The sequence below is a fragment of the Fistularia commersonii genome, chromosome 20 (assembly GCF_037954325.1).
Source record: "Fistularia commersonii isolate RoL2024-O1a breed Wild chromosome 20, RoL_Fcom_v1.0, whole genome shotgun sequence".
NCBI classification, from domain to species: Eukaryota; Metazoa; Chordata; class Actinopteri; order Syngnathiformes; family Fistulariidae; genus Fistularia; species Fistularia commersonii.
The window spans coordinates 9,409,539-9,432,938 of NC_141303.1; the positions used below are offsets into that span (position 1 = coordinate 9,409,539).

General features: G+C 40.8%; 2 protein-coding genes across 2 annotated transcripts; one reads left to right on the top strand and one right to left on the bottom strand.

Moving 5' to 3' along the window:
• Positions 1-76: 76 nt before the first annotated feature.
• Positions 77-13,814, top strand: snx3 (sorting nexin 3). Its single transcript, XM_086167140.1, has 4 exons — positions 77-273; positions 9,504-9,599; positions 9,819-9,943; positions 13,035-13,814. The coding sequence occupies exons 1-4, from the start codon at positions 112-114 to the stop codon at positions 13,138-13,140; spliced, it is 489 nt and encodes a 162-aa protein (XP_086023266.1). The 5' UTR covers positions 77-111; the 3' UTR covers positions 13,141-13,814.
• A 40-nt stretch (positions 13,815-13,854) lies between these two features.
• Positions 13,855-22,128, bottom strand: nr2e1 (nuclear receptor subfamily 2, group E, member 1). Its single transcript, XM_086167138.1, has 9 exons — positions 21,501-22,128; positions 19,000-19,145; positions 18,258-18,345; positions 17,733-17,968; positions 16,904-17,050; positions 16,195-16,291; positions 15,933-16,082; positions 15,250-15,355; positions 13,855-15,034 (listed from the first exon to the last, which is right to left on the bottom strand). The coding sequence occupies exons 1-9, from the start codon at positions 21,556-21,558 to the stop codon at positions 14,872-14,874; spliced, it is 1,191 nt and encodes a 396-aa protein (XP_086023264.1). The 5' UTR covers positions 21,559-22,128; the 3' UTR covers positions 13,855-14,871.
• Between the last annotated feature and the right edge of the window lie 1,272 nt (positions 22,129-23,400).

Sequence of the window (23,400 nt, forward strand, 5' to 3'; positions counted from 1 at the left end):
TTCATTTCTCGGCTTTAGTTATTTTATTTTGAAGGTCGTTGCCGGAATGTTCATATTGCAAATTTAATGGACTTCACCACCATCCCTAGCTCGTAAAAGGACAGGGAAGAAATGGCTGACACCATAGCAGATACAAGAAGGCTCTTTACTAAGCCCCAGAACCTAAATGACGCTTATGGACCACCAAGTAACTTTTTAGAGATTGATGTGATTAACCCTGAGACAATTGGGGTTGGCAGGGGCAGGTATACCACATATGAAGTCAGACTGAAGGTGAGCCAGCGGCACCAAGTGCTACTTACATTAGCCCTTGAGCTAGCACTTTAGCTAGCAAACGTTTCTAATGTATAGGGAAGTTATGATGATTTGGCTATCAGGCTGCTTCTGTTGAAATGACATGTAAAAATCTCCAACGAAATAATTCAAAATTTCCGAAGCTTTTATAAAGGAGTCCGGTCGCGTTCATGATACGAGTAGTTTGACGCTAACAGCCTAGTTGAGCTAGCTAAAACAACCGATGTTGCTCAGCTACTTGACATAAATTTAACGTGATAATAGTCTGATCATGCGGTTCTTTGACTGTTCTGTTTTTGATAGTTCCTGCTATAAAACAGCAGTCACTGTATAGTTAAACCGCCAATTCTTGTGTCACATAGTAGTCATACATGAGGATGTTTACATTAGCATTCAGGTGTTTCACTGCAGAATTTCCCCAGAATTTTAATCAATATGTAGCTTATATTTTATTGTACCATTTTGGAGTTGCAGATTCGCAGGAAAACGAAGGGGCAGCGCCGCAAATACTTCTGCTGCCGAGATGAAACTTTTATTTTAACTGTCAAGAGTTGCACACCAGCCGCACCCCATTTGCTGAGGCAAGACGTTGATAGTAATATCCCCATTTGCTTTGAAATCTGGCCAAAGTAAACAGGTCAACTTTTCTGGAATAGGAGACAGGATGCAGCATGCTCATAGATCGTCTCCAACCTGATCCCCCCCGTGACTCATTTCCTTCCTCCCACTTGAGTGAAACAAGTTAGGGTAGAGTGAATGTCTGACAGAATCTCCGGCATTATTATTTTTCAACAGAATGATAATTGCCTGGCTTTCAGACAGGTGTGTATGTTTTTATGTCCTGTTTTTGTCAATGTATATGTGACCTGTCACATGTCAGGCTATTGCCTAAACTGTGACAGTGTGTGCGACCTCTGACCAGAGAGTAGTGATCAAACATTCTTACATTCTGTAACTTCAACTAGTCATTTTATCAGGAATAATGATAATAATATAATGATACGTTTTATTTAAGGCGTGTTGCTTAACAGTCTAGGACTCCGTTCACACATATACATATATATACACAAAGTACAGAGGTAATAGAAAAAGAAACAATAACAATAAAAACAATTTAAGTGACAAAGTGGTTAAAAACTTAAATATACATACACATGATTAAAAGTCACAGAGTAGTTGGCATCAGGTGGAATTCATATATTCATACAACACTAATTAACTCTTTCTAGACTCTTAAAATAATTCAGTGAACCTTTTTCAATTCTTTGTAAACTCAAAAGTTTCAGTTTTAAATTGCCGTCATTGACCTGAAGATGGTAGACCCAGTCACATCCAAATTCAAACTGAAACATGATATAATTGCACACTTAGATACAGTTTACAGATACGTTTTCAAATTACAATTGTTTTTACATGCCTTTAATATAGATCTTCCAACAGGAGACAGTGAGAGGTTGCCTGTGGAATGGATGCGAGGTATGTCAGTGTAGATGTGCAGAATTGTGGTCACTAGAGAGGACTAAAGTTGATGAGCTATACCATGGAGTTATCAAAAATAGTAGTAGAAGCTAGACTGAGATAGAATGGCAAGGCTACAGGGAGTAATGATAAAGATGGTGGAGGGTTTTAAGTACCTAGGATCAACAGTCCATAGCACTGGAGAGTGTTGAAAGGAAGTGAAGAAATGTGTGCAAGCAGATTGGAATGCGGGGAGAAAGGTGTCAGGTGTGATATGCTACAAAAGAGTTTCAGCCAGAATGAAAGTTAAGGTGTAGAAACTTCGGTGAGACCAGGCCATGTTATATTGATTGAAGCAGTGGTACAGAGGAAACGATATAAGGCCTCATTATCAACTGCGCAAAAATGCGTGAATTTATCATGCTTAATGGGATTAATCAACACAGATTACTTATAAGTGTGTGTACACTTGGTGTCCACATGTTTGGGGAAAAAAAAAATCTATCTTTGTACCTTTTCAACGCACAGTTGATAAATGAGGCCCATGAACTGAGTCCCTCAGAGGAACAGTACTTGTTGGATTTTTTTGGAGATGGCCTCAGTAAGGCCAGACTGAGATGGTTTGGACATGTATGGAAGAGATAGTGAATATATTGGTAGAAGGATGCTGGGGTTGGAATAGCCAGGCAGGAAGGCTCTTGGAAGCCTAAAGAGATTTATGGATTGAGTGAAAGAGAACATGAAGTTAGGTGGTGTGAGAGAAGAGGATGCAGAGAATAGGGTAAGATGGAGGCAAGTGATTCATTATGGTGACCGCTGAAGGGACCAGCAAGAGGAAAAGAAAATGATTAGCTGATTAACCTTTTCAGAGTGGGTTTTCTGTTTCAAGGTTTTTATAATCATCTTAGTCATTGTCTCTCCAGTCCTCATGTTAACTCATCCTCTATCCCTCCGTATAAACTTAACTCCAAAGATATCGTGGACAAATCTCCGCTAAAGATCATGTATTGATTAACTCTCTAGGCTGTCTTAAAAACTGAGATATATTTCTTTATCAAGTTTATATGTGACTTTTTTAAGCATTGGCATGCTGCCTTCTTCCTCAGTTATGCATACAGGAATCAAGCACTCTGGAATGGGTTGTTTCCTGTGGAGATTGAAGCAAGTAGCAAAGATTATATTAGAAAAAAATAAGAGGTCAAGAGGCACTGTTACACTGTAAAAGGTTTGATTACTTGTGTAAATACTTTTGTCCTCAAAGATAGAAATAAAATTGTATAGATGAGTAAAATCCAGCACAGGTGTTTGTCTGGGTGCACAGTTGACAACAGAAACTGTGCATCACTAGCAGGAGATGTCAGTCAGTACGTTTAAGAATATTGCTCATATTTCAGAAAACATGATACAAAAAGCATCTCGAAATAAAAATGGTAAAAACCTTAACTGGGACATGAATGTGTACAGATGAATGAGCACAAAGATCCCATAATAGATGTTACATTAGTAGGAACTATCATATGTTATGACCAAGCCACGTAAAAGGAGAGAGAGGAGATGGTATTGTACTCATTTAACGGTGCCCAGTTGTTGGGCACCATTAATTGAACATAATTCAAGTGTGTTGCGGTAAGATTAATGATCAAGACCTTATTCAATAATAGAATTCTAGCAAAAGTGCATTTCAAAGTTGTTGCGGATATTGATTCATTCCTTTTCATGAAGTCCGTTATCAAATAAAACAAATAGGTAATTCATGTTTTTGAATGTAAATTAATTTCCAGATATTTTTATGGTGTCTGTCTCTACATATATCCTCTGTAATACCCAAACTGTTGTGTGCATTGCAATTTCCAGACAATGCTGATAGTCTCAAATTGTCTGGCTAACACCAGCCTTATGTGATTGCCCCATTTCTTATCTCTGAAGTGTCATTTCAGTTGACTGACACACCTGTAGTTTGAGGCCTAGAGGATTTAGATTAATTGCTTGGAGGTATTATTAGTCTCTTTTTACATAGAAGAAGTGGGAGAGAGAAAACAAGCTATCTTCAGGCATTAGAGTTTAATATAAGGCTACTGTACTTGATTAGTGTGTATTAATAAGCATGTGTGCGTAATCAGTTTTATTGTGCACCTCATAGCCCTGCGTGACCCTGCTTTAGTGCAAGTGGTGCAATTCTTTACTGCTTTACAAATATGCTATAAACTTTACTTCTCTGCTCCTTTCCTCCTCCTGTGCAGCATTTAATTCATCCAGTATGTTGAGTAGCAGCCATACTGCCTTGAATCTTAACGCTGAAATGCTTTTTTTTTTTAGTGGGGGTTGTTGCTGGCTTTCTTAAGGATATCGCGAGTTATGTATCTAAATTTTGCTGTACAACTAACATTCTCCTTATAACTCACTTTCTACTCTGTCACTCTGTTCTCACTGCTGTCCTGCGTTCCACCCCAAATCGCGAGACCACTTCTGGCCACACTGAGAGAGTCTGCTTAATCCTCTCATTGAGAGAAGAGAAGAATGAAACAGGCCTGGATGTGGGGGAGCCTGAGCATTTACTCCCCAGCCTCAACTCCCCTCAAACCCAGGGGAGGGTATAAAGCCACCTCTTACCAGACATCATCCTTTTGCCCACTTATCTAATTTTACTTCAAGCTTTGGTTATGTGGTTATTTAGTTCTTTTCATAATACTGTAGTCACGCTGAACATTGGCTCTGTTGTTTCAGCATCTAGGCATTTATTTTTGATCAGAACATACACCCTGACCAAGTGACTAGCACTTGGTCTAAATGTTCACAGAGCTGGTGGTGAAACAAGCTGCACAAGGATTTGATTTTCATATGTGAGGCCAATTGTTTATATTGGCAGTGAGACAGATTGCATAGTCACTTGTTGACAGTCAGGCTTAGATTTGTAGTTAAAATCAATGGGATCACTAACTCTTTCATTACATTTTTTTTCAAGAGATGAAAGCTAAGTTGATACTGAAAGAAGACGGATATCTCATTTTGCCTGAGCAGACTTATAATGTTGTGGGTCTTGTTGAAGCATTTAATTCTTGTTCTCTCTCAAATCCCTTTTGTTTGTAGCATTTGAAATCTAAAATGCCTCAGAGAGTGCAGGAAGTGTTTTTTTTTTTTCCTTCTTTTTGTATTAAGTTATGCGGTGGAATCCGATGGCCTCATGTAATTCATCTTGTCATAATTATTATTATAATATATGTTTCAAGCCAAGCAGTCCTCTAATAATTGGAATTGACAAAAAAACTCAAGACCGTAATCTGTCCTTCTCAGCCTACCCTCAACAATCTTCCTCTTATCAGTCCAAAGTGTAAGAATGTCTGTTATTTACAGAGTACTTGGATCTATAAACACATAGAAACACTAGTCTGAGTGATTTTCTGGTCAGCAAACTACCAAAAAAAAATTATTCGGCGTCTTTCTCATAACAAGACAATGTTATCCAATTTTGGCTGATGCGAATACCTGAAAAGAAGAAGCAATAAATGTTATAAGTTATATCAGTTTTTAATCCATGAGTAATGGGGTGATATTATCACTATTTTTTCTCGTTACCTAGTCCCCCCTCTAAAGAGCACATTCAAAGGAGCGAACTTTGGGATCCCACTTTGTTTATGGATAGGAGTACATAAAAGGCCTCTTATAGCTCTGTCTCCTACTCTCACTCGGTCTTCCACCCCTCCTCTTCTTCACTCCCATAGCTTCTCCCTTTTTTTCCTTTCTCATTTCCATTTGGGCAGTTGGGTGGGGGCCTTTTGGTCATTAATAAAATGGGGAGAGATGGGGGGTTGGGGTGGGGGGCTTGTCAGGCACAGTCAAGTGTAATCCAAAGTCTACAGCATCCTCTTCGACAACTATTTTAATGGAAATCGGGAACATATTGTATCAAGGCTACCATATCCTACTTGAAATGACAGTATCAAAAGTGGGAGTTGATACTATGGCAACAAAGCAGCTTTTTGCCAGCTAGGCGAGTCGGAGAGACGATTGGCTGTCAGGCCACAGGGGCCAGCAAGCGAGGGAACGAGTAAGAGAGTACATCGAGAGGCAAGAGCAAAAGACCCATAGCCCCAAAGCTTTTGTTCCCCGTCTCAGCTTTCCCCATTTTGGAATATGATGCAATGAGAAGGTATTATGTTGCCATTTTTAATGCTATTATTCTGAAAGGGGAGTATATGGGAGGAGTAAGAGGGGGGCATGGGGAAGGTTTAGGATGCGCACTCTCAAACTTGACTTGATCCATCCTGCTAAAAGCTAATGCATGGTGGCCTTGAACTGTTCTCTCAGGAGATGAGTGATCTTTGTCCTCTCTCTCCTTTTTTTTTTCTCTCAGTGGCTGTTTTTAAGGGTTCTGCCTCTTTTCAACCCATGTTCAATGAACCTTCAGCATTTTGTCCCACACATTATGAATCACATGCTCTTCCTATGGAGCATAGATTGCATCTTGTGCAATCGTAATGGAAAATGAAGTGAGTAGGTCCTTTTCAAGGAAGTTACATCTAGCTTTATGCTCTTTAAAAATCTTGTATTTTTTCGTACAAGCGCTCAAAGAACCATGAATGTGTATGTTTTATTTCATTTTTTTCCAAGTTATGAGTTTTTCTTTCCCCTCGTTACTTGCCTTTCACCTTCCTGGCTCTCCTCTGGGTCTTTGTTCGGTTTCATTGTATGTGAAAGAGGGAACGTGTGCCTTATACTAATTATTGAAACGCCAAGACCTGGTTGGGTGTGTGCCGCTCCTATGTCCCAAACGCTCTTATATGCCAGTAAGTTGAGAAACCCTGGCCCTAACCTCTAACCAGCCGTAAAGAGAACAGAAGCCAAAGAAACCTGATCTTTGACTCTCACGTACCGCCTCTTTCTGTATGTGTGCATAATGAGGCTGAGTGAGTGAGACCTCTCATTTTTCAGTTTTGTCGTTTTTGTTCCTCCCCCTGTCCTGCAAGACCAATCTCTTAATCACAGGGTTTGAGAGGGTGAGGGGATTGAAAGGCCAGGTGACTTTCTTTCCTTACACTCTCCCTGCATGGTTCATTGTCTGGTGATGAGTGGCCTGGGTTCGACTGTTAGGACAAATGGGCTTGAATGCTCTTATAATTACATTGTTAATTGTGTGTCTGATCAAAATGTATTGCTTAACAAATGCACATGCAAGTTCCATGTACGTCAGTGTGTGCTTGCACTTGGCTAAGTGTTTTCTGTGTGCACATGATGGGATTAGAGTCACGGCGGTGGTAGATTACCTGTAACTGTGATCTGTTGTGGTAGGGATTAACTTCGCAGCACTCCATGCTGTGAGGTAACATTACGCAGCAGGGACAGATCGCGGTGAGAGTAGAGTGGAGTTAATACTAGTGTACTGAAGCAATAAGGCTAAGATAATCCACTTCTCCTGTGACCTGAGAAAGAGGAGGGATCTTTGACAACTTCACCTGGACAAAAGTTTGGGGGAATAGTATGAAAGGAATGGTTTTAGGCCTGGTAAAGGGCTGAATTGGAATGAGTGAGTGTTTTTACAAAATTACCATTATTGGACCATTACTATATCCAATAGGTTCTAAAATGAGGGTAATGTGCAATATAGCACTAAATGGTTTTAACAGTGAATAAGTTAGTTGTTTGACCTCCTGTAAGGCAACAGTAAAAATAAAGTGTTTGTATTTCAATTAACATATTCAGTTAACTGTAATGGAAAGTAAAGAAGCCACTCTTGATTTGATGAACTACAAAATCACAATTTAGACTTTTGTCCCCCGCAGTATGACTCAAACCAATCTATGATTATCAGAACAGTTGGTGACAACCTGGACCTGGATCATTAGGATTTGGTGATAATTCTTTGTTTATACCAAAAGTTTTAGCAAAGCATTCTCATAATCGGTCAATAATCTGCTGCTTGAAGCCATTTTGAATTTTCACACAGGTATTCTGTTTATTATTTTCCCTAAAGTAATGTTTCTATGAAGTCAAACATGAAACTATTGCTACATTCAGGTCACACTGCTCACTTTACATATACCAAATGGATAATCTCGGAAAATAGAAGTCTGACTAATTGTCACAAGACAGAAAAATAAAGTGGAAAATAGCTAAGACGAAGAGACCATGACAGTGAAAAGACCACTCCTGGCCCCTACACCACTCACCCCCCTCAATTACTCCAACACAAACAGAATGACCTCTCAACCTCTCCAATATTTCCGTAGGTCCTTTAAGACCATGTACACCCTGTGGTTTGCCTATTCAGCCATTTACTCAACATTCTGGTTAACTGTGCATCCCCTTTGCTGCAGATATTCAGCCATCTGCTCATCGATCAGTCTATTACTGTCTGTATCTGAATTCATTCCGCGCACAACTCTTTCAATTGCTTTGCTCTTATGATTCTGTCTTCCATGAATTCTGACCTTCTGTGAATGTGGCCTGCCAATGAAATGCTCATTCACTTCTGCCTTGTTTGTACATTGTCATGGGATGGCCATGTGCTGTCAGGACTAGTGAAGAGGTTTGGCATTGTGCTATAATGTGCTGTTTGCGCCAATGTTTTCTGTCAATGTCGAAACAGCTCCTCTTTTTAATATGAAATTCACTCTCAAGTGCTTGTCAACAGCAACTGAGGCTTATGCACACATCTGTGCATTGTTGTGCAGTAAGACATGAAAAATGGCAAAACATTCTGAGTGCAGTGGACCTTGGTTGACAAAACATGAGTGAATTTTTATTTTATTTTTCCCTGGAGGCCAGTTTCAATTTTCCTATTCAGTATGGGTTTAGATGGGTCTTTGTTTTTTGTTTCTTTTCTATGTTTAATAAAGTCAGATTATCACAAGGCTTTGCCTAAACCTACTGTAAAGAATGTTTGCTTCTCAACTGCATTAAATATAGGAAATAGACTATGTAAGCTTAATCGGTAGTTTGCTGTTCAAATTTGTCTATTAAGAGATCTCCAAATGTTTCCTGTAAACCTAATGATGAATATAACTGTTCCCTTTTCATGTATCTTCTTTCATTAAGTAATTTTCTAAAGTCACTCAAGCACATACAAGTCACAAGGTTTGTGTACTCCACATCATTCTTCAGAGATCATATTTTTGTGTCAGTTTAGAACTAATAAAAACAACAGCAGAAAAGGCACACTAATAAGCCACATATTCTTTTTAATTAAATAAATGCACCCCAACCCTCAAAAAGGAATGTTTCTTTACCTCATGCACACCACTACCATGTCCCCTGACACACTCATTGAAATTTCCAAAAAGACATATCCTGGATAAATTCTATTGCCATCAGAGCTTAAAGGTTATATCTAAACCTCCAAGGTCTATTATGCACAAAAAGATCAACCCATTATGTTATTCAACATATTTCATTGTTATGCTACTAAAATAAAATGGTCACAGTGGAGGGTAGGAGCAGATGATCTCTCACATAGTTTCTCGGTTCACCTGTTCAAACATTATCATCTGTTGTACTGTTTCATGCAAAAGGGCCACTGAAGTGTGCAAACCCACACTTCATCATTATTTCAAATCCTGGGGTAAATATGTTTACGAACATCTTCCTATTTTTTTTTGTATGTTTTGATTTGGCAACTTCCCTGATGTTTTTGTAACAAAAAACAGGTTTATCCTTTTCATAAATTTAGATATTAATTTGTGTAAGCAAGCAATACTCAAACAGCAGATTCAAAAGATAGGTGTGTCTTAGAAGTACTGTGTTTCTTGTGTTCACAGACCAATTTACCCATCTTTAAAATGAAGGAGTCTTGTGTACGGAGGCGGTACAGTGATTTTGAGTGGCTCAGGGCAGAGCTAGAAAGAGAAAGCAAGGTGAGCCTTTGACAAATTTACATCTGTGTTTGTACATCTTCGAGAAAGCTGTTGAGAAATCATTAAAATCATTTGATACATACCAATTCGTCAGTAATGAAGTTCATCATCTGGTTTATTTCTAAAGAAATATGTAAAGTGTTTTTTACATGCATATATATCTTTTTAATTACTCAAAATACATTTGCTGATTTTTCTGCTTGTGCTGTTCACTCTCAGGTGGTTGTCCCCCCTCTGCCAGGTAAAGCTCTTATTCGACAGCTTCCGTTCAGAGGGGATGATGGGATATTTGACGACTCTTTCATTGAAGAGAGGAGACAAGGCCTTGAGCAGTTTCTAAACAAGTAAGCCATTCCACAGTTTCTCTGCTCTTCTGCTACCTTACAGTGAGGTTAAAGCAATTAAGTCACTTCTGTTTTATCCCACCTGCTGCCTTTGAATGGTATTATTTTAACTCTCAAGAACAATGTAACACTTTGTGCTAAAAGAAAGCTCAACTTTTTTTTGCTTCTCGCATTGTCAACAAACTGAACCTGTGAAGACAGGCAGGTCTTTTTCTCTCTGTCCTCCTTTATTTCCTTGCTAATTACCTCACTTTGGACAAGAATATCCAAGGAGGACTCAAGTGCACACCACCACAACATAATTTTTCCAACATTTGTTTTATTGTTGATGTTTAATTTATGATAATTGCAGCTCAAATTACAGTGTGTGCTTCCATGGGATGATGTGCGCACCTCTGCTTATTTTATATCTGGCATGTCTTCATTTTCAGCTGCAGAACAATAAAAGTTATAGTGTGATTGTAATTATTTGCTTTGATTGCAGACAAAGCCATTACCTTTGTTTCATGTGCAAATGTTCTAAAGTGTCCAGTGAGAATATCAAGTGTGTAAAGACAGTTGAGTGCATTAAAGTCCTGAAATCCATAAAATTGTTTTTAAAGACGATAAGAATGTGTTGACAATTAAGTCCCACAGCTTGTAATGAGTGACACTTAGCATTTAATCATTTCATTGTCTAGATTTAATAGTGGGCAATGTGGCTTGCAGCATTGTTTGATACATGATTGAGAGCATTGTGAAAAGGAAATCTTTGGTTCTGATAAACATGATTGTTGCTATGAAACAAGTGAGGGGAGGGTGAGAAAACTCAGTTTTAAATTTTGGCAAGTTAAGCATAATGAGGCGCTCACAGTCTCATTTCAAAACCAGGAAAAGCCTTGAGATTAAGATGCTTATGCTACACCTTTTCCTCAGTGTCAACATTTCCAGAACACAATAATCAAGGTTTGTTGAGGGCATACTTGATCTTTCTAGTTATTGCCCTGACCTGTGAAAGCCTCCTTCACACTTTGTAATTTGTCTGGAGTGCCTTCTATTTGAACTTAAGGTGCATGCATATATACACCAAGTCGTCACATTAACCTGTTTTTAAAGAAATCCACTTTTTGAAAAAAAAAAATTGGATGTTTTAGGGTCTCAGGTGCACTGTCTCATTGCTCTTCAGCTCTTCTGCATCATCTAAAGGAACACTGAGGGGAGCTTCACATTAGTGTCTTTAAGAGAGAAAAATACATACCATTTTCTAAATGAAGCCAAAAGAATACAACATAAAAAAGGAGAAAAAGGAAAATTCTGAACTACTAGATACATGCGTGCTTTTCAACAGCACTACATTGTGTACCTCCCCATATTTTATTGCACACTGCAATGAAAGTTGAATAAGGAAAAAGTAAGGAGACATATCCACTGTGCTCGATTCTTGATCGCTGGAGATTGTACCAAAAGCTCTTGATGGGTCGATGAGACTTTGACCTCTTTGCTGTCTCTTGTATGAACAGAAAAAGCAACTACACATTTGTTTCAAGGAAAAAATAGTAATAATAAATGAATAAAGTAATAATAATAAATTTATTTTGTTGGTTTCAAATGAATATCTGCAATTGGTGGAAACTTTGTTGTTCAGTCTCATGAAGGCTCTGCTGATAATGCATGTCTGTGACCTCGTGTGATCAATACTAGCCAATCATTTTATTAAGCCCTTGGTCTCTAATCAATGACACCTTAATAGACCAGAGCATGTCTTCCTCTACCTATTTGCAGTTCAAAAAACTTCTCACCTTGCTTCATAAGCAGCCCAGTAATGAGGTAGAAGTTTTTGTCATTTGGTCTTTTAGTGTCCAATTCTATTTTTTTTTTTTTTTTTAATTCGCCACCATGCAATTTGATTGTATTCTAGGGTCCAAATTCAATATAAATGTATGTGATATTTCACAGAAACTACTGCACTTATTTTTACAAACACAATAGAATAACAAATACATTGCACATCTGAAATCAAACATCTTCTTACTTATTCAATTTAATGCTGAACATGTGATTTTCAGCAACCTGAAACATTTGTTTATCAATCTCCATATTACAAGTAAATAATGTGAAGGTTATTAAGCAAGGTTATTGGCGACCTATAAGACCACCTGCTACCATCTGTGGGTCACTGGTACATTACATGCCCATTTTGTCTGGTAGACTGATGTGTTAAAAAGTAGAGATTATCTGATTGCAATTTTTGAGTGCTAAATCAACTTATAAATCACATGAGCAAATATCAAAATCAGGGGCCTGGCTGAAAAAATAATACCGCTCTTGTATTTTGATTTTTTTTTCAAATGGAATCCAGTTTAACAGAGACTTAATACTTAATTTACATTCAGTATTGAGTTTCCTAATGATGATGATGCAGCACAGCTGCCGCAGCTCTGCTCTCTTGTGAGCTTCATCGTATTAAGCAGGATAATAGTGCGCATGGATCTGAGCATTTTCTTGGTCCACAGTTACTGTGTTTTTTGGAAGTACTCAAGTCAAACCATGCTCACCAATGTCAGATAAAGAGTGGAATTGCCCTCTGATTTCTAACTCCCACCCCCCCAAACCGGATTGTAAGGACCTAGACTATCCTCTGGTCATGCCTGGTCTTAAGTTAACAAAATACTCAGGCTTATGTTAGAAAAATGCATTTTTGTGTGCTTGAAACATTTTGAAGGGTCACAAGTTAATTAAATGACTGTCAAACGGGGGACAACGAAGTGAGCCCAATAGAGGTTTTCACTCAAGAGCGTAAAGATTCAGGATTTATTTTATACAACGAATTTGTAAGATATAATTTTCCAATGTTTGTACTGACTTGCGCACACACAAAAATTACCATCCTAAAATGTTCTCTGGTATGATTCAAAGTCTGATGCCTCCAGGATCATAAATCTGTGCTGAAATCACATGCATTATTCTTACCATTATGATGTTCCAGGATTCTTTCAGTCTCCCTCTTCTGTCCATGACCTTGTGTCCAAGCTCAAGGTCTATTCTTGTCTCTGAGCTTTAAGCTGTTCTTTGAGTATCAATGAGCCTGCTATTTTGTTGTTTTGTGTTTCAGAGTGGCAGGACATCCTCTAGCACAGAATGAGCGGTGCCTGCACATGTTTCTACAGGAGGAATGCGTGGACAAGAACTACACCCCATGCAAAGTTAGGCAAGCTTGAAGAAGAAGATGGCTCAAGCTTGGCCCAGTCTTGTCCAGTCTGGCTTAGCCTAGCTTTGCCCTACGACCCAAAGCTCTCGCCACTGCACCAGGTTTCTCTCAGACAATTAACTTTTCAATGACCCTAAAGAAAATGTTCACCGCCCTCTTTTCGTGTAATTATCGACCCTTATCCATGTTTGTCTTCACCCTCAAATTAAAATCAAGAAACCCTGCAAAAAAATTGTGGTTCAGAGTAATCTAAGTTCTTCTCTTAATGTCTGGAAATGCCACTAATGTGGGTATATTATGTATTTATCACTATCAATGTCTCAGAACTTTATCATTTATATAGTAACACTGTCCTATGTATTCAGAGCTCTTGAAAAGACCCACAATGTTTTCCATCGTATATTTAATGATGGCATGTCGCAACTACACACAAATACACCTGGTAGGCCTTGACCTCAAAATCACACATTGTGGATCCCCTCTTCGCAAAGGAAGCACTTGGTGTGCACGTCAGCCAGCACTTGCCCAGTGGTCACCGTGATTTTCTAGAAAGAAATGAATAATTTTCAAAGAGGGAACTGCAGTATTTCTACTGGCTATATGCATTTTGAGATTTGTATACTGCTGTGCCATGTTTGTTTATTTTGAAGATTTTCCAATAAAACAGGTGAAATGTCTGCACACATAAGTACTTCTGTTGGTTTTTCAGGGTTCACCTGTCTCACACATTGGAGAGGCAATAGTTTACCAACTTATCGAGCATATTGTATTTATTGTTCCACAAATGCATTGTCTATGCCAGAGATGTCGTTCTTAATTTAACTGTCCTGAGTTTTGACTTAGAATCAAGGAGACTGCTTCTAAATATGTCTTTTAATTGATAAAAATTTCAAGAACAATAGTGATTTGCAAAGACACAAACAAGCTCTGTAACTTGGTAGCTTTCTAACAGAACTATATAACCATATTCTCTGGGTTACAACTCTAAATCGTTATAACTCAAAGTATTTACAAAAGAATATAAACATCATAGGCCACAAAACAGTTCTAAGTGCTGAATATTATTTTATCCAGTGTTAGTGTCTAACTTAGAGTTGACCTAAACAATTTAAAGTTGTGCCTCAAACCAGATGCACAGAAACAGGACAGTAACCACTTAAATACAGACACCATCTTTAGTTGTATTTACTATTACAGTCAGTTTTTCATACAGGTGGCACCTCTTCGAAGTTGCCCAGTGCATTTGGTTTCAGCACTGGATCAAGGGACAGTACCTCACTTCCCCCCGGCTGGCCATGCTTCTTTTTTTTTCTTTTCCTTTTTTTTGGTTTCCTCCATTGGGATTGAACACAGCAATAAAATATTGAATTGGTTGTTAAGCTCATTGGTCTCACAGACACTCGGAAACGCTTCACATAGAACATTTTCTTTGTCAGATAACTTGACAGGTGCATCCAGAGTCTATTTAAACACTGCAGGTGTCTGTCTGTGCAGTTTTCCTTTATACACAGGATTCTAAAAAGTTACACTAATCCTCAACTAGAGCAACTGTTAACAGGCTTGTTGAACTCTCACTCTGTTGCAGTCTCTTTGCATTTGAGCCTTTCTCTTAAATAGTCTCGATAGATTCTGTGCTTGTCAACGCTTTATTCCGTGGTTACACCAGCCTTGATTTGACATTGGCCTGTGGGTCTCTGGGTGTTCTGCTCATGTCTTTTCCCCACAGGCAGATGGCCACGCTTCATATATCACTGGATTTGTACATGTCGGAGAGGAGCCTGGTGATGGGCACGTTACCGATGGTCTTCTTGAAGAACACCTCCTCGATAGTGGATGGGCTGACCGAGCGCAGTGCTGGCAGCAGGAGGAGTAGCTTCCCAAATCGACAAGGCTGAGTCGGGTACCTGCAACCAGGGTAATAGATGAATAAATAAATAAATAAATAAATAAACAAACATGCAATTCCCATTGTCATGACTAGATTTCATTCGTTATCCAATTAAGATACCTCAGCGAACAAGGCAACAGGTTAAAATGGCAGGAATTTTCCGATATAAGATTGCCTCATTAACTTTACAGTGAGTGTGTGTATCTGTAGAATCAATCTGATTCATCTCACCTGGTGTGAATGTAACTGTTGAGTGTGAGCTGTGCCTCATCTTGTAGCGCAGCTATGGAACTGGCATTACGGAAACTTCTTAACTCAGTGCCACCATGCGTGGGAACTGTTATACACAAGCAGTATACAATGAATTCAATGCAACGATCAAGTAAGTGTTCTACAAATAAAAGAATCACGTTGAAAGCCTCATAATAAAAACTACTTCCTGTTCCACAATATTGCACAAATGCATGACTTCCAAAATATACACATCAGCGCATATATCAGTTTCGCAAGAGCTGCTGATCATGTAATGTTTACAGTGTTATGACTCAGTTTTTTGGAAGCTCAAACCTACTACATCACATTGTCTAATGGAATCCTTGGACCAAAGCTGATTTCAAATTATGTGTCATAGAACATGCATTAATGCCCTCGGCGTCTGATTTTTAATAAGACAAAATGTACTTTCTATAAAGCCATATACAAGCAGCTTCTATTATACAGTTGCGTGCAAAAAATAACTAGAACTAGAAAGTGACTACTGCAGTATGCCCTTTACACTCAGCGCAAGCCATATGAGGATACACAGGTTAAATACTAATGCACGGTTAACAAAGTCACTTCCCAAAATGATGGTTTCTGTCATGGGCTTTGAACATTTCTTTAGCTTGGTAACAGAGGCCCGCCGCAAAACTCACCAGCTTTGAACGTCACAATGCATTTCAAGCAGGCAAACTCTGTTGCATCAAGGCGCATCTGTCTGAATCTGGTGACCACTTCTTGAAGTGCTTGTATCTCAGACATGATCTTATTTGTCCGCTGAGACTCTGTGTTTTCAGTATTCATACCTGTTGATAAAAATGATCGCGCATTAGAGGATGACACCAGTGCGACCATTTACAGTAGTCTGCAGACACAGTCACATCCAGGTTATGAGATCTTAAGTACTCTTTGGCTTACCTGAAACAGCAAGCAGAGTCGTGGAGTCAACAGGAATGGCCCACTGTGCGATGCCAAGAACAAATAGTTCCCTCCAAGCATCTTCCAAGAGAATCAGCTGCAAAGATACTTTTCATTCAGCCTTTACATCTGTTTCAAACACCAGTAAAGTCAAGCTGTGGCACTTTCTACTACTATACAAACAGTGAGTACGCAGTGTGTGAGTGGCAAGCTTGATTTACATTTAACTTTAAATGTTCTGTCTTCAAATATCATACAATCCCACTTCAGAGCAATCAGGGAGGCACAAAACAACTTTACATGCTGAAATTACCAATAACACAGATTTCAGGCACTAAAATGTCTCCTTGAGGTGCTGAAATGTCTCCTAATATTTTGACATCAATATTCAGTTTAAAGTGAACGCCTCACACTGGCACTGGTAATATTTGTGATGTCACAAATCATGTAGCTGCCCTTACAATTCAGATTTCTAAGTGGTGAATAAATAAAAACAACAAAACATTAGGTTTTCATTACCCTAGTATAACACTCTGCTAAAACATCACCCTAAAAGTGAAATTGAATGAGCTAGAGCTGAGTCATGTTATCATGTGGAGGGGAACTTTAAACTCTTGTGTATATGTGTTGGTCATAATATGGTGACTTTCTACAGGTCCCCAGAGAGCATCCCTTTTTTTCCATTTCATCACCAGACACCAACACCCACCTGATCAGACAGGGGGAGCGTGGAGAACGCGGGCACGCTCTTCGCCCACTTAATGCTCATGAAGAGGAGGCGAGCGGCCGACTCGCACACAGACTCTGTTGCCACCTCGTATAGGTACATGGGTGTGCCGCTGACCTCGTGAGGATACTGGAGAACAGAGAGGTGTGGATTTAGAGTTCCTGTCATCTTCATTATAATCGTCATCATCATCATCGACATCACCATCTACATCATGGGTATTTGCTCCTCAGCGGATGAGAACAGTTGGGTTTATTGTGCGGAGCGAAGGTCAAATTCCAAGCCGCAGCACCTGGTTTTATTAGCGATGCTTGTGTTGGATTTACGGTCAGAAATCTGATCGGCAGATTTGCTGCTAAATCAGGGCAAGAATTTCAACTTCTAACCCTGGAGGGGAAAAAAGGGGGGTAATCCTATAATAACATTTAGGAGGTTTAGTGCGAATATATGCGAAATATCGCATTTTTGACAGATGCTGACTCTGAAATTGGCTGATTTTTTTATTTTTATTTTTAAAAATGTGATAAGTTAAAAGAAATTAATCAATAAATGTTTCTCATGAGAATAAATAGAAAAAAAAAAGTTTAAAAGAAAATCTGTGTTTGGTTAATCCTCACAGTAATGCTTGGGCTCAGGGTTTTATTTTTTTTTAACTTGTTTCAGGTCAGGTCGAATTTCCAGATGGTGAATGACTGAGGCAACGATAACTGGATGATGATGATGATGATAAAAACAACAACAACAACAACAACAATAATAATAATAACAATAATAATAATAATAATGATAATAATAATAATAATAATCGTACTTTGGGAGTGGGCTGTGCCAGACCCACGATGGCCTGTCTCTCCGGCGTCGTGGTCACTGTGCTCATCTCTAGGTTGTGAGGCTCCAGCTGCGTGACAGTAGTGAAAAACGGCGGGCCGGGCAGGGAGGATCCCGGAAAGTGCGTGGTGGATCCGTTCACCTCTTTGTGGCCCCGGAAATAGAGAGCGACCTGTTTGCGGATGGTGGAGGTCCGAGGCCCCCTCTCGTGTTGAACGGCTGTGGGACGGGACAGAGGAGCAGAAAGTGAAGGAATGGTCCTTGCGTGTAGTATGATGGGTGGAGGATGCGCGGCGGGGCGGGGTGAGGTGCGGGACGGGTGTATCTACTCCCATAATTAATCAAATCCTAATCTGAGGCTTTTCATCATCTACAAGATTTCCCCGCACAAAATAGCTATAACCACATAATACAGGCAAAGCGGGGATCATTATCTGCGTGTCGCTCCCACCCATCTCGCAGCCGCGGCGTGCGTGGCCCAAGTGATAATTCAATTAATCCTATTTACCGTCTTTATTCATGTTCACTTCCAGACACTTTTTCAAGCGGCACGCTCGGCACTGGTTCCTGTGGGTTTTGTCCACGGGACAACCGCCCTGCACACAGAGAGAGCGAGTAAGAGAGAGAGAAGGGGGGCGAGTTAGTTACAGCTTCCGACTAATGTATGTCAGCTCGCACGGCAGAATAAATCTTACAATTATCTTCCCAGGAGACCAATCTCCAGGTGAAAGCTTTATTATCGTGTAGTTATCGACCTGCTCCCCCACTGTTTCTCCGTGGCCTCATCCCGGAGGATAAGTACCCTATTCCCCCCCCCCCCTCCGCAGCCCAAATCCTCGATTCAACACATTAGACTGGATTATACCTGATGAATTACAACACACACTGCTTATCCCACTGTTTCCCAGCCGAGGCCTGACGGAAACCGGGCGCATCAGCCAGGCGTGGAACTTGCGTGTGAACCCGTTTGTGAAACGAATCGTGTTTTTTTTTTACATGCCAAGACCGTCAAGTCAATCCACTTCGATGTATTATACTCTTAAAGCATCATTTGGAAAGGTGATTATTTACCAAATCAGATAAATGTTAAGGCCCCAACTATGATAAAAAAAACAGCAGTCCCACATGCCTCGCTCTCTGCCCTGCAGTGAAATAACACATTTAAAGTATTCTATTATTTCGGCCTTATGCTCTGTTTGTAAGATGATAGAAACACATTAGATCTGAAGTGATCGTCCATCAGGCCTCACCTGAGAGCCCGATTTGCAGACATAGGTCCTGTTCCTCCGGATGCTCCGCTTGAAGAAGCCGGAGCAGCCGTCACAGGCGTACACGCCGTAGTGTTTGCCCGAACTGCGGTCGCCGCACACTTTGCACGGGATGTCCAAAATTCGACCTGCGAGGGGAGACAACGCGTTTCACTTCCAAAATCAGGACGCCGTCGAATAATCCCAACAATTTTTTTTTTTTTTATCTTTTGAAAAATACCACAAAAGAAAAAAAAACTTTAGAAATTGCAAAAGTCACTTTGCGCCACCTTGGAATTGTCACTCCAAATGGTGTGATGGTGATAGGGGGGAGGATGGGGGGGTAACAATGTATCATGCAATAAATCATTTATTTTCGTCCCATACAAGTCACATACTGATTGCGTGTGTATGTGTGTGTGTGCGCGCACACGAGCTGCGGGCTTCGTCCCACCATGGGAATTCAGAGCGCACGTTTGCGGCATAGGGTCCGGCGAGAAGCGTCATATCTGCGCAGTAAGACAAAGGCCCGCGGCCGTACAATGGAGACATTAGGGGAAAGTGTTAACTTAATGATTTTCCCCCATTGAAGCTCGTCTGACTGCCTGCATCTCGACAAGCTGCCAAACTCCCCCTTCATAATGGAACTCGACAGCTGCTTTATTCCGCAGGTCTATAGGCCCCCAGGATTAGGGAGTGACACTGCACCGTGAGAATAATGCGCACCGACTCAAAAATGAAGTGCATGTAAATCGCGCACTGCGCAGAAGAAAACAAAACAATATATATGTGTGTGTATATATATATACATAAATATGTATACATACACACACACACATATATACATTTTCACATATATAATTTTGCTGAAGATTTTATTGCAGAACCCGTGGAAAAAAACATATACTTGTATGCATATGAGGTGGCAGGGAGGGGGGGGGGGCGGGGGAAGGCTTCTATGTAATTACGCTGACGTTTTGCCACCTGCTCATTGATTCACCAGTGACCCGTCAAAAAGGGGTAGCATGGGAATAACTAGTCCACGGCGAAGACAATGACTCCGCCGGAGAATTACGGGGCTCCGGTTGCCAGATTAGAAAGAATCAGGAGGCCGTAAAGGCTTTTTAACTGTTGACCACGGTTCGGCTCATTGACACGCAGCGGCCCACCTTTCCAAATCCGTGGGGGAGGGCGAGAAAACGCGAGAAGTTTCAAACACCCCTCCCTAACACCCCCCCCCCAAAAAAAAATAAAAATAAAAAAAAAACAACGGAATATTTGTGTACATTTTTATATATTGCGAAAAAAAACATGCGTATATTTCTATGTAGTAGATTCCGTTTAGATTGAAACGGAAAGTTGCGACGGTTTGCGCTCTGGCGCAACAGATATCCAATAAAATCCTTTAGAGTCAATTAAAATGAAATTACGCACAATTTTGCTGCGAGTATGTTTGTGTGTGTATGTGTGTGTGTGTGTGTGTCTGGGGGGGGGGTATTTAACTTCGCGCTGTGGGGGTCCAATTCGTCTCCTTTGTGCGCGGTAATTGCTAGAAGATATATGGCATCTTCCATTACCGTAATAACCATCAAGGAAGAAAAAATACTGCTAAAAAGAGCTCGAAATGAAGTTTGACGAGGTGGAGCAGTCGGAGCCCCGGCCACCCATCAAGTGAACTCCAGACTGGAGGGATGTGGGGCTGGAGAAGTGAAAGTTACTTTCATTTTAACCACAACTCGCTTTTTAATCAATTTTTTAAAGCAGAGGCAACTCATACGTGCATGTTTTTGAACGGAAATGCATTAAAAAAACGCAGCAGGACAAAAGCGATGGCCTAGAAACGGGTTTTGATTTGAATTAATTACGGGGCCCAAGAGGGGTCATTTCACCGAGTCCGGTTTACTCCAAACAGAAACAGCATCTACTCCCTGATTATTTATTAATACTGTTTTCGTTTAATATACAGAGGATATTGAGTCCAGGAGCGACTACACACACACACACACACACACACACACACACACACACACACACACACACACACACACACACACACACACACACACAAACTGAGCAGAGAAGCAATCACTATAATTTATAGAAAAATAAAAAACTTTAAATGAATCAACCAGAAGAGCTCGGTCATCCCCGAGATATACCTTACAATAAACAAGTCCATTGAGTGTCAATGAGGAATAATAAGAAGAGTTCTGACTTTTTACAGCAACGAATCAAGTAAAAACAAGAAAAGACGAAAAAAAAAGAAATCGAACGAAAGAGACAAAATAAAGAAAAAGAAACGAAGACAATAAATAAACATTTAGAATTAGGAGTGTGGAGGGAACTTCAGTCTAAATGAATGTTTTCAGGTCACAGAAGTGCCATCAGGAAAGATCAGTTGTATCAGCAGTGACATGTCGAATTGTTTTATCCTCCAGGAAATGTATTTGTTTTCTTTTTTCAAGACAATATTTTTAATATATAAAAAAATAAGTAACACTTACTGGATTTGACATTGAGAATATCCAAACAGCCACTTGTTGATCCGGCGGGTTTGCTCATCGCGGACTTTTAAAGTTCGACTTAATGATAAAAAAAGTCCTTTGAAAATAATAAAATAAAATAAAATAAAGGCTCAAATAAACGGTTTGCTCGAATTCTACACCAAGGTCGACGGGGGTTGGGAAATAAAGGTCCCGGGTCGCCCAGCCGAACCGCGGCTCTCTGTCATTCACCAAATCCAGATCAGGACGCGGGGCGGGACATCGTGTGGGTCAGTCTCTACCTGCGGGATGGACTGGACCCCACTCGGGACGAACAGGACCCCACTCGGGACGGACAGGAGCCCACTCGGGGTGGGGGCTTGCGGAGGACCGGGGGAACGGCGAACTCGAGGCTCAACAGGCGATACTTAAAGTTGGGTTTGGAATTCCGAAGCCCGGGGCGCATCCGAGGAACCCGTGCGGAGAACGAGTGGAAGAAAAGGAAGAAGAAGGAGAGGAAGAGGAGGGAGAAGAAGAAGAGGAGGAGGAGGAAAGGCAGTTTTCTGTGATTGGTAAAAAGGCAGGTAAGCAAGACACGGCGTGACTTTCCGCTGCGAGTTTCCCTCAGCTCAACCTCGATAATATTTATGAGAAGTGTCGGGGGAGGCTGGAGGGTGGAGATCTCCACTTCCTTCATCCACTTGGCTTTCCAATCCAAACTCCGGCCTGACGTCACCAGCTGCGTGCACGCGTGTGCTTGCGCGTGCACGCGTGTCTACACGACGAAGTGTCCGGCTCCCGGATCCAGAAGAACAGAAAACAAACAAACAAACAAACAAAAAGAAAAAGAAAGAAAAATAGCAGACGTTAAAGGTGTATTTATGTAGTTTTATTTTTTGTACTTTTTTTTTCATGTAACGTCAAAAAAAAATGGATCGATTGCTTGAAGAAACCTCGGCGTGCGCGTTCTCGCCGCCGTGCATGCCGAGGTGATGGAGCTGAAGGTGAAAGGGGGAGACATGTGCAGCCGTGACCGTGGAAGCAAAAAAATAATCTTCATTTTTGGCAGGTTCCCGCCACGCAGCGGGGGAGCCGCATCTTGCGCCTCTTACGATCAGTCACACACAGTTTACGAATTTACCAATAATCACATGTTTTAAAACAGCGAGTAGGTTTTCCATCATTTTAACAGATCCCTCTCTGTCTCCGCAATATTTGTTCAGCGCCTGCATTCATGCCACTGATCACTTTTCGATACAGCTGTTCACTTTAATATCATCGCGCCTGCCCACTCCACTCCACTCCACGGCGAGGGCCTTGGCCGTATGCCGTGGACCACAGGGCCACCTCGGTCTTCGGCCTTCGACAAAGTCCATCAATTCATGTAGTATTTTTAACAGTGTCGCTTCCCACGGAGGCCACGGGGACGCACCGAGTGTCGATTTAAGGGGCGGGGAGGCGCCTTTAATTGCAATTAGCCGCCGCGTCCCTCAGAGCGCAGAGAGGAGCCGGTGGAGGAAACACCGTGCTCCTCCTTCGGTGTGAACGAGGGGAGAAAAAAAAGAGCCTTATTCTCTTCCTCGATTCCCCCTCTCTTGTTTCCAAACTCGATTTCATTTCTCCCTATCGGGTCAACCTTTTTTCAAAAAGATGATAAACTAAGAAACACCTGGATCGAACGCCCCCCTATCCCGTCGCACCTTGGGGACTTATAACAGTTATTTCTCATGTGCGTGCGTGGTTGAGTGTGTGTTTGTGTGTGTGTGTGTGTGTGTGTGTTCGCGTGCGTGTGTGCGTGGGTGGCTGGTGCGTGTGAATAGTGAATGTTTGACATAATCTCCTTAACTCGTCCTAATCCTCGTCATTCACTGATAGCCTTTACACAAATATAACCAACATCACGGTTGCCGGGGTTGCCCTT

Bases quoted from the DNA above. Each gene is read 5' to 3' on its own strand.
- nr2e1 (XM_086167138.1), bottom strand. From the start codon at position 21,558: ATGAGCAAACCCGCCGGATCAACAAGTGGCTGTTTGGATATTCTCAAT. The intron at 15,356-15,932 runs GTGAGTTTTGCG...TGTGTATAACAG, and splicing joins CATTGTGACGTTCAAAGCTG to TTCCCACGCATGGTGGCACT. The intron at 15,035-15,249 runs GTGAGATGAATC...CCCTGGTTGCAG, and splicing joins AACAGTTACATTCACACCAG to GTACCCGACTCAGCCTTGTC.
- snx3 (XM_086167140.1), top strand. From the start codon at position 112: ATGGCTGACACCATAGCAGATACAAGAAGGCTCTTTACTAAGCCCCAG. The intron at 274-9,503 runs GTGAGCCAGCGG...TTGTGTTCACAG, and splicing joins CATATGAAGTCAGACTGAAG to ACCAATTTACCCATCTTTAA. The intron at 9,600-9,818 runs GTGAGCCTTTGA...GTTCACTCTCAG, and splicing joins AGCTAGAAAGAGAAAGCAAG to GTGGTTGTCCCCCCTCTGCC.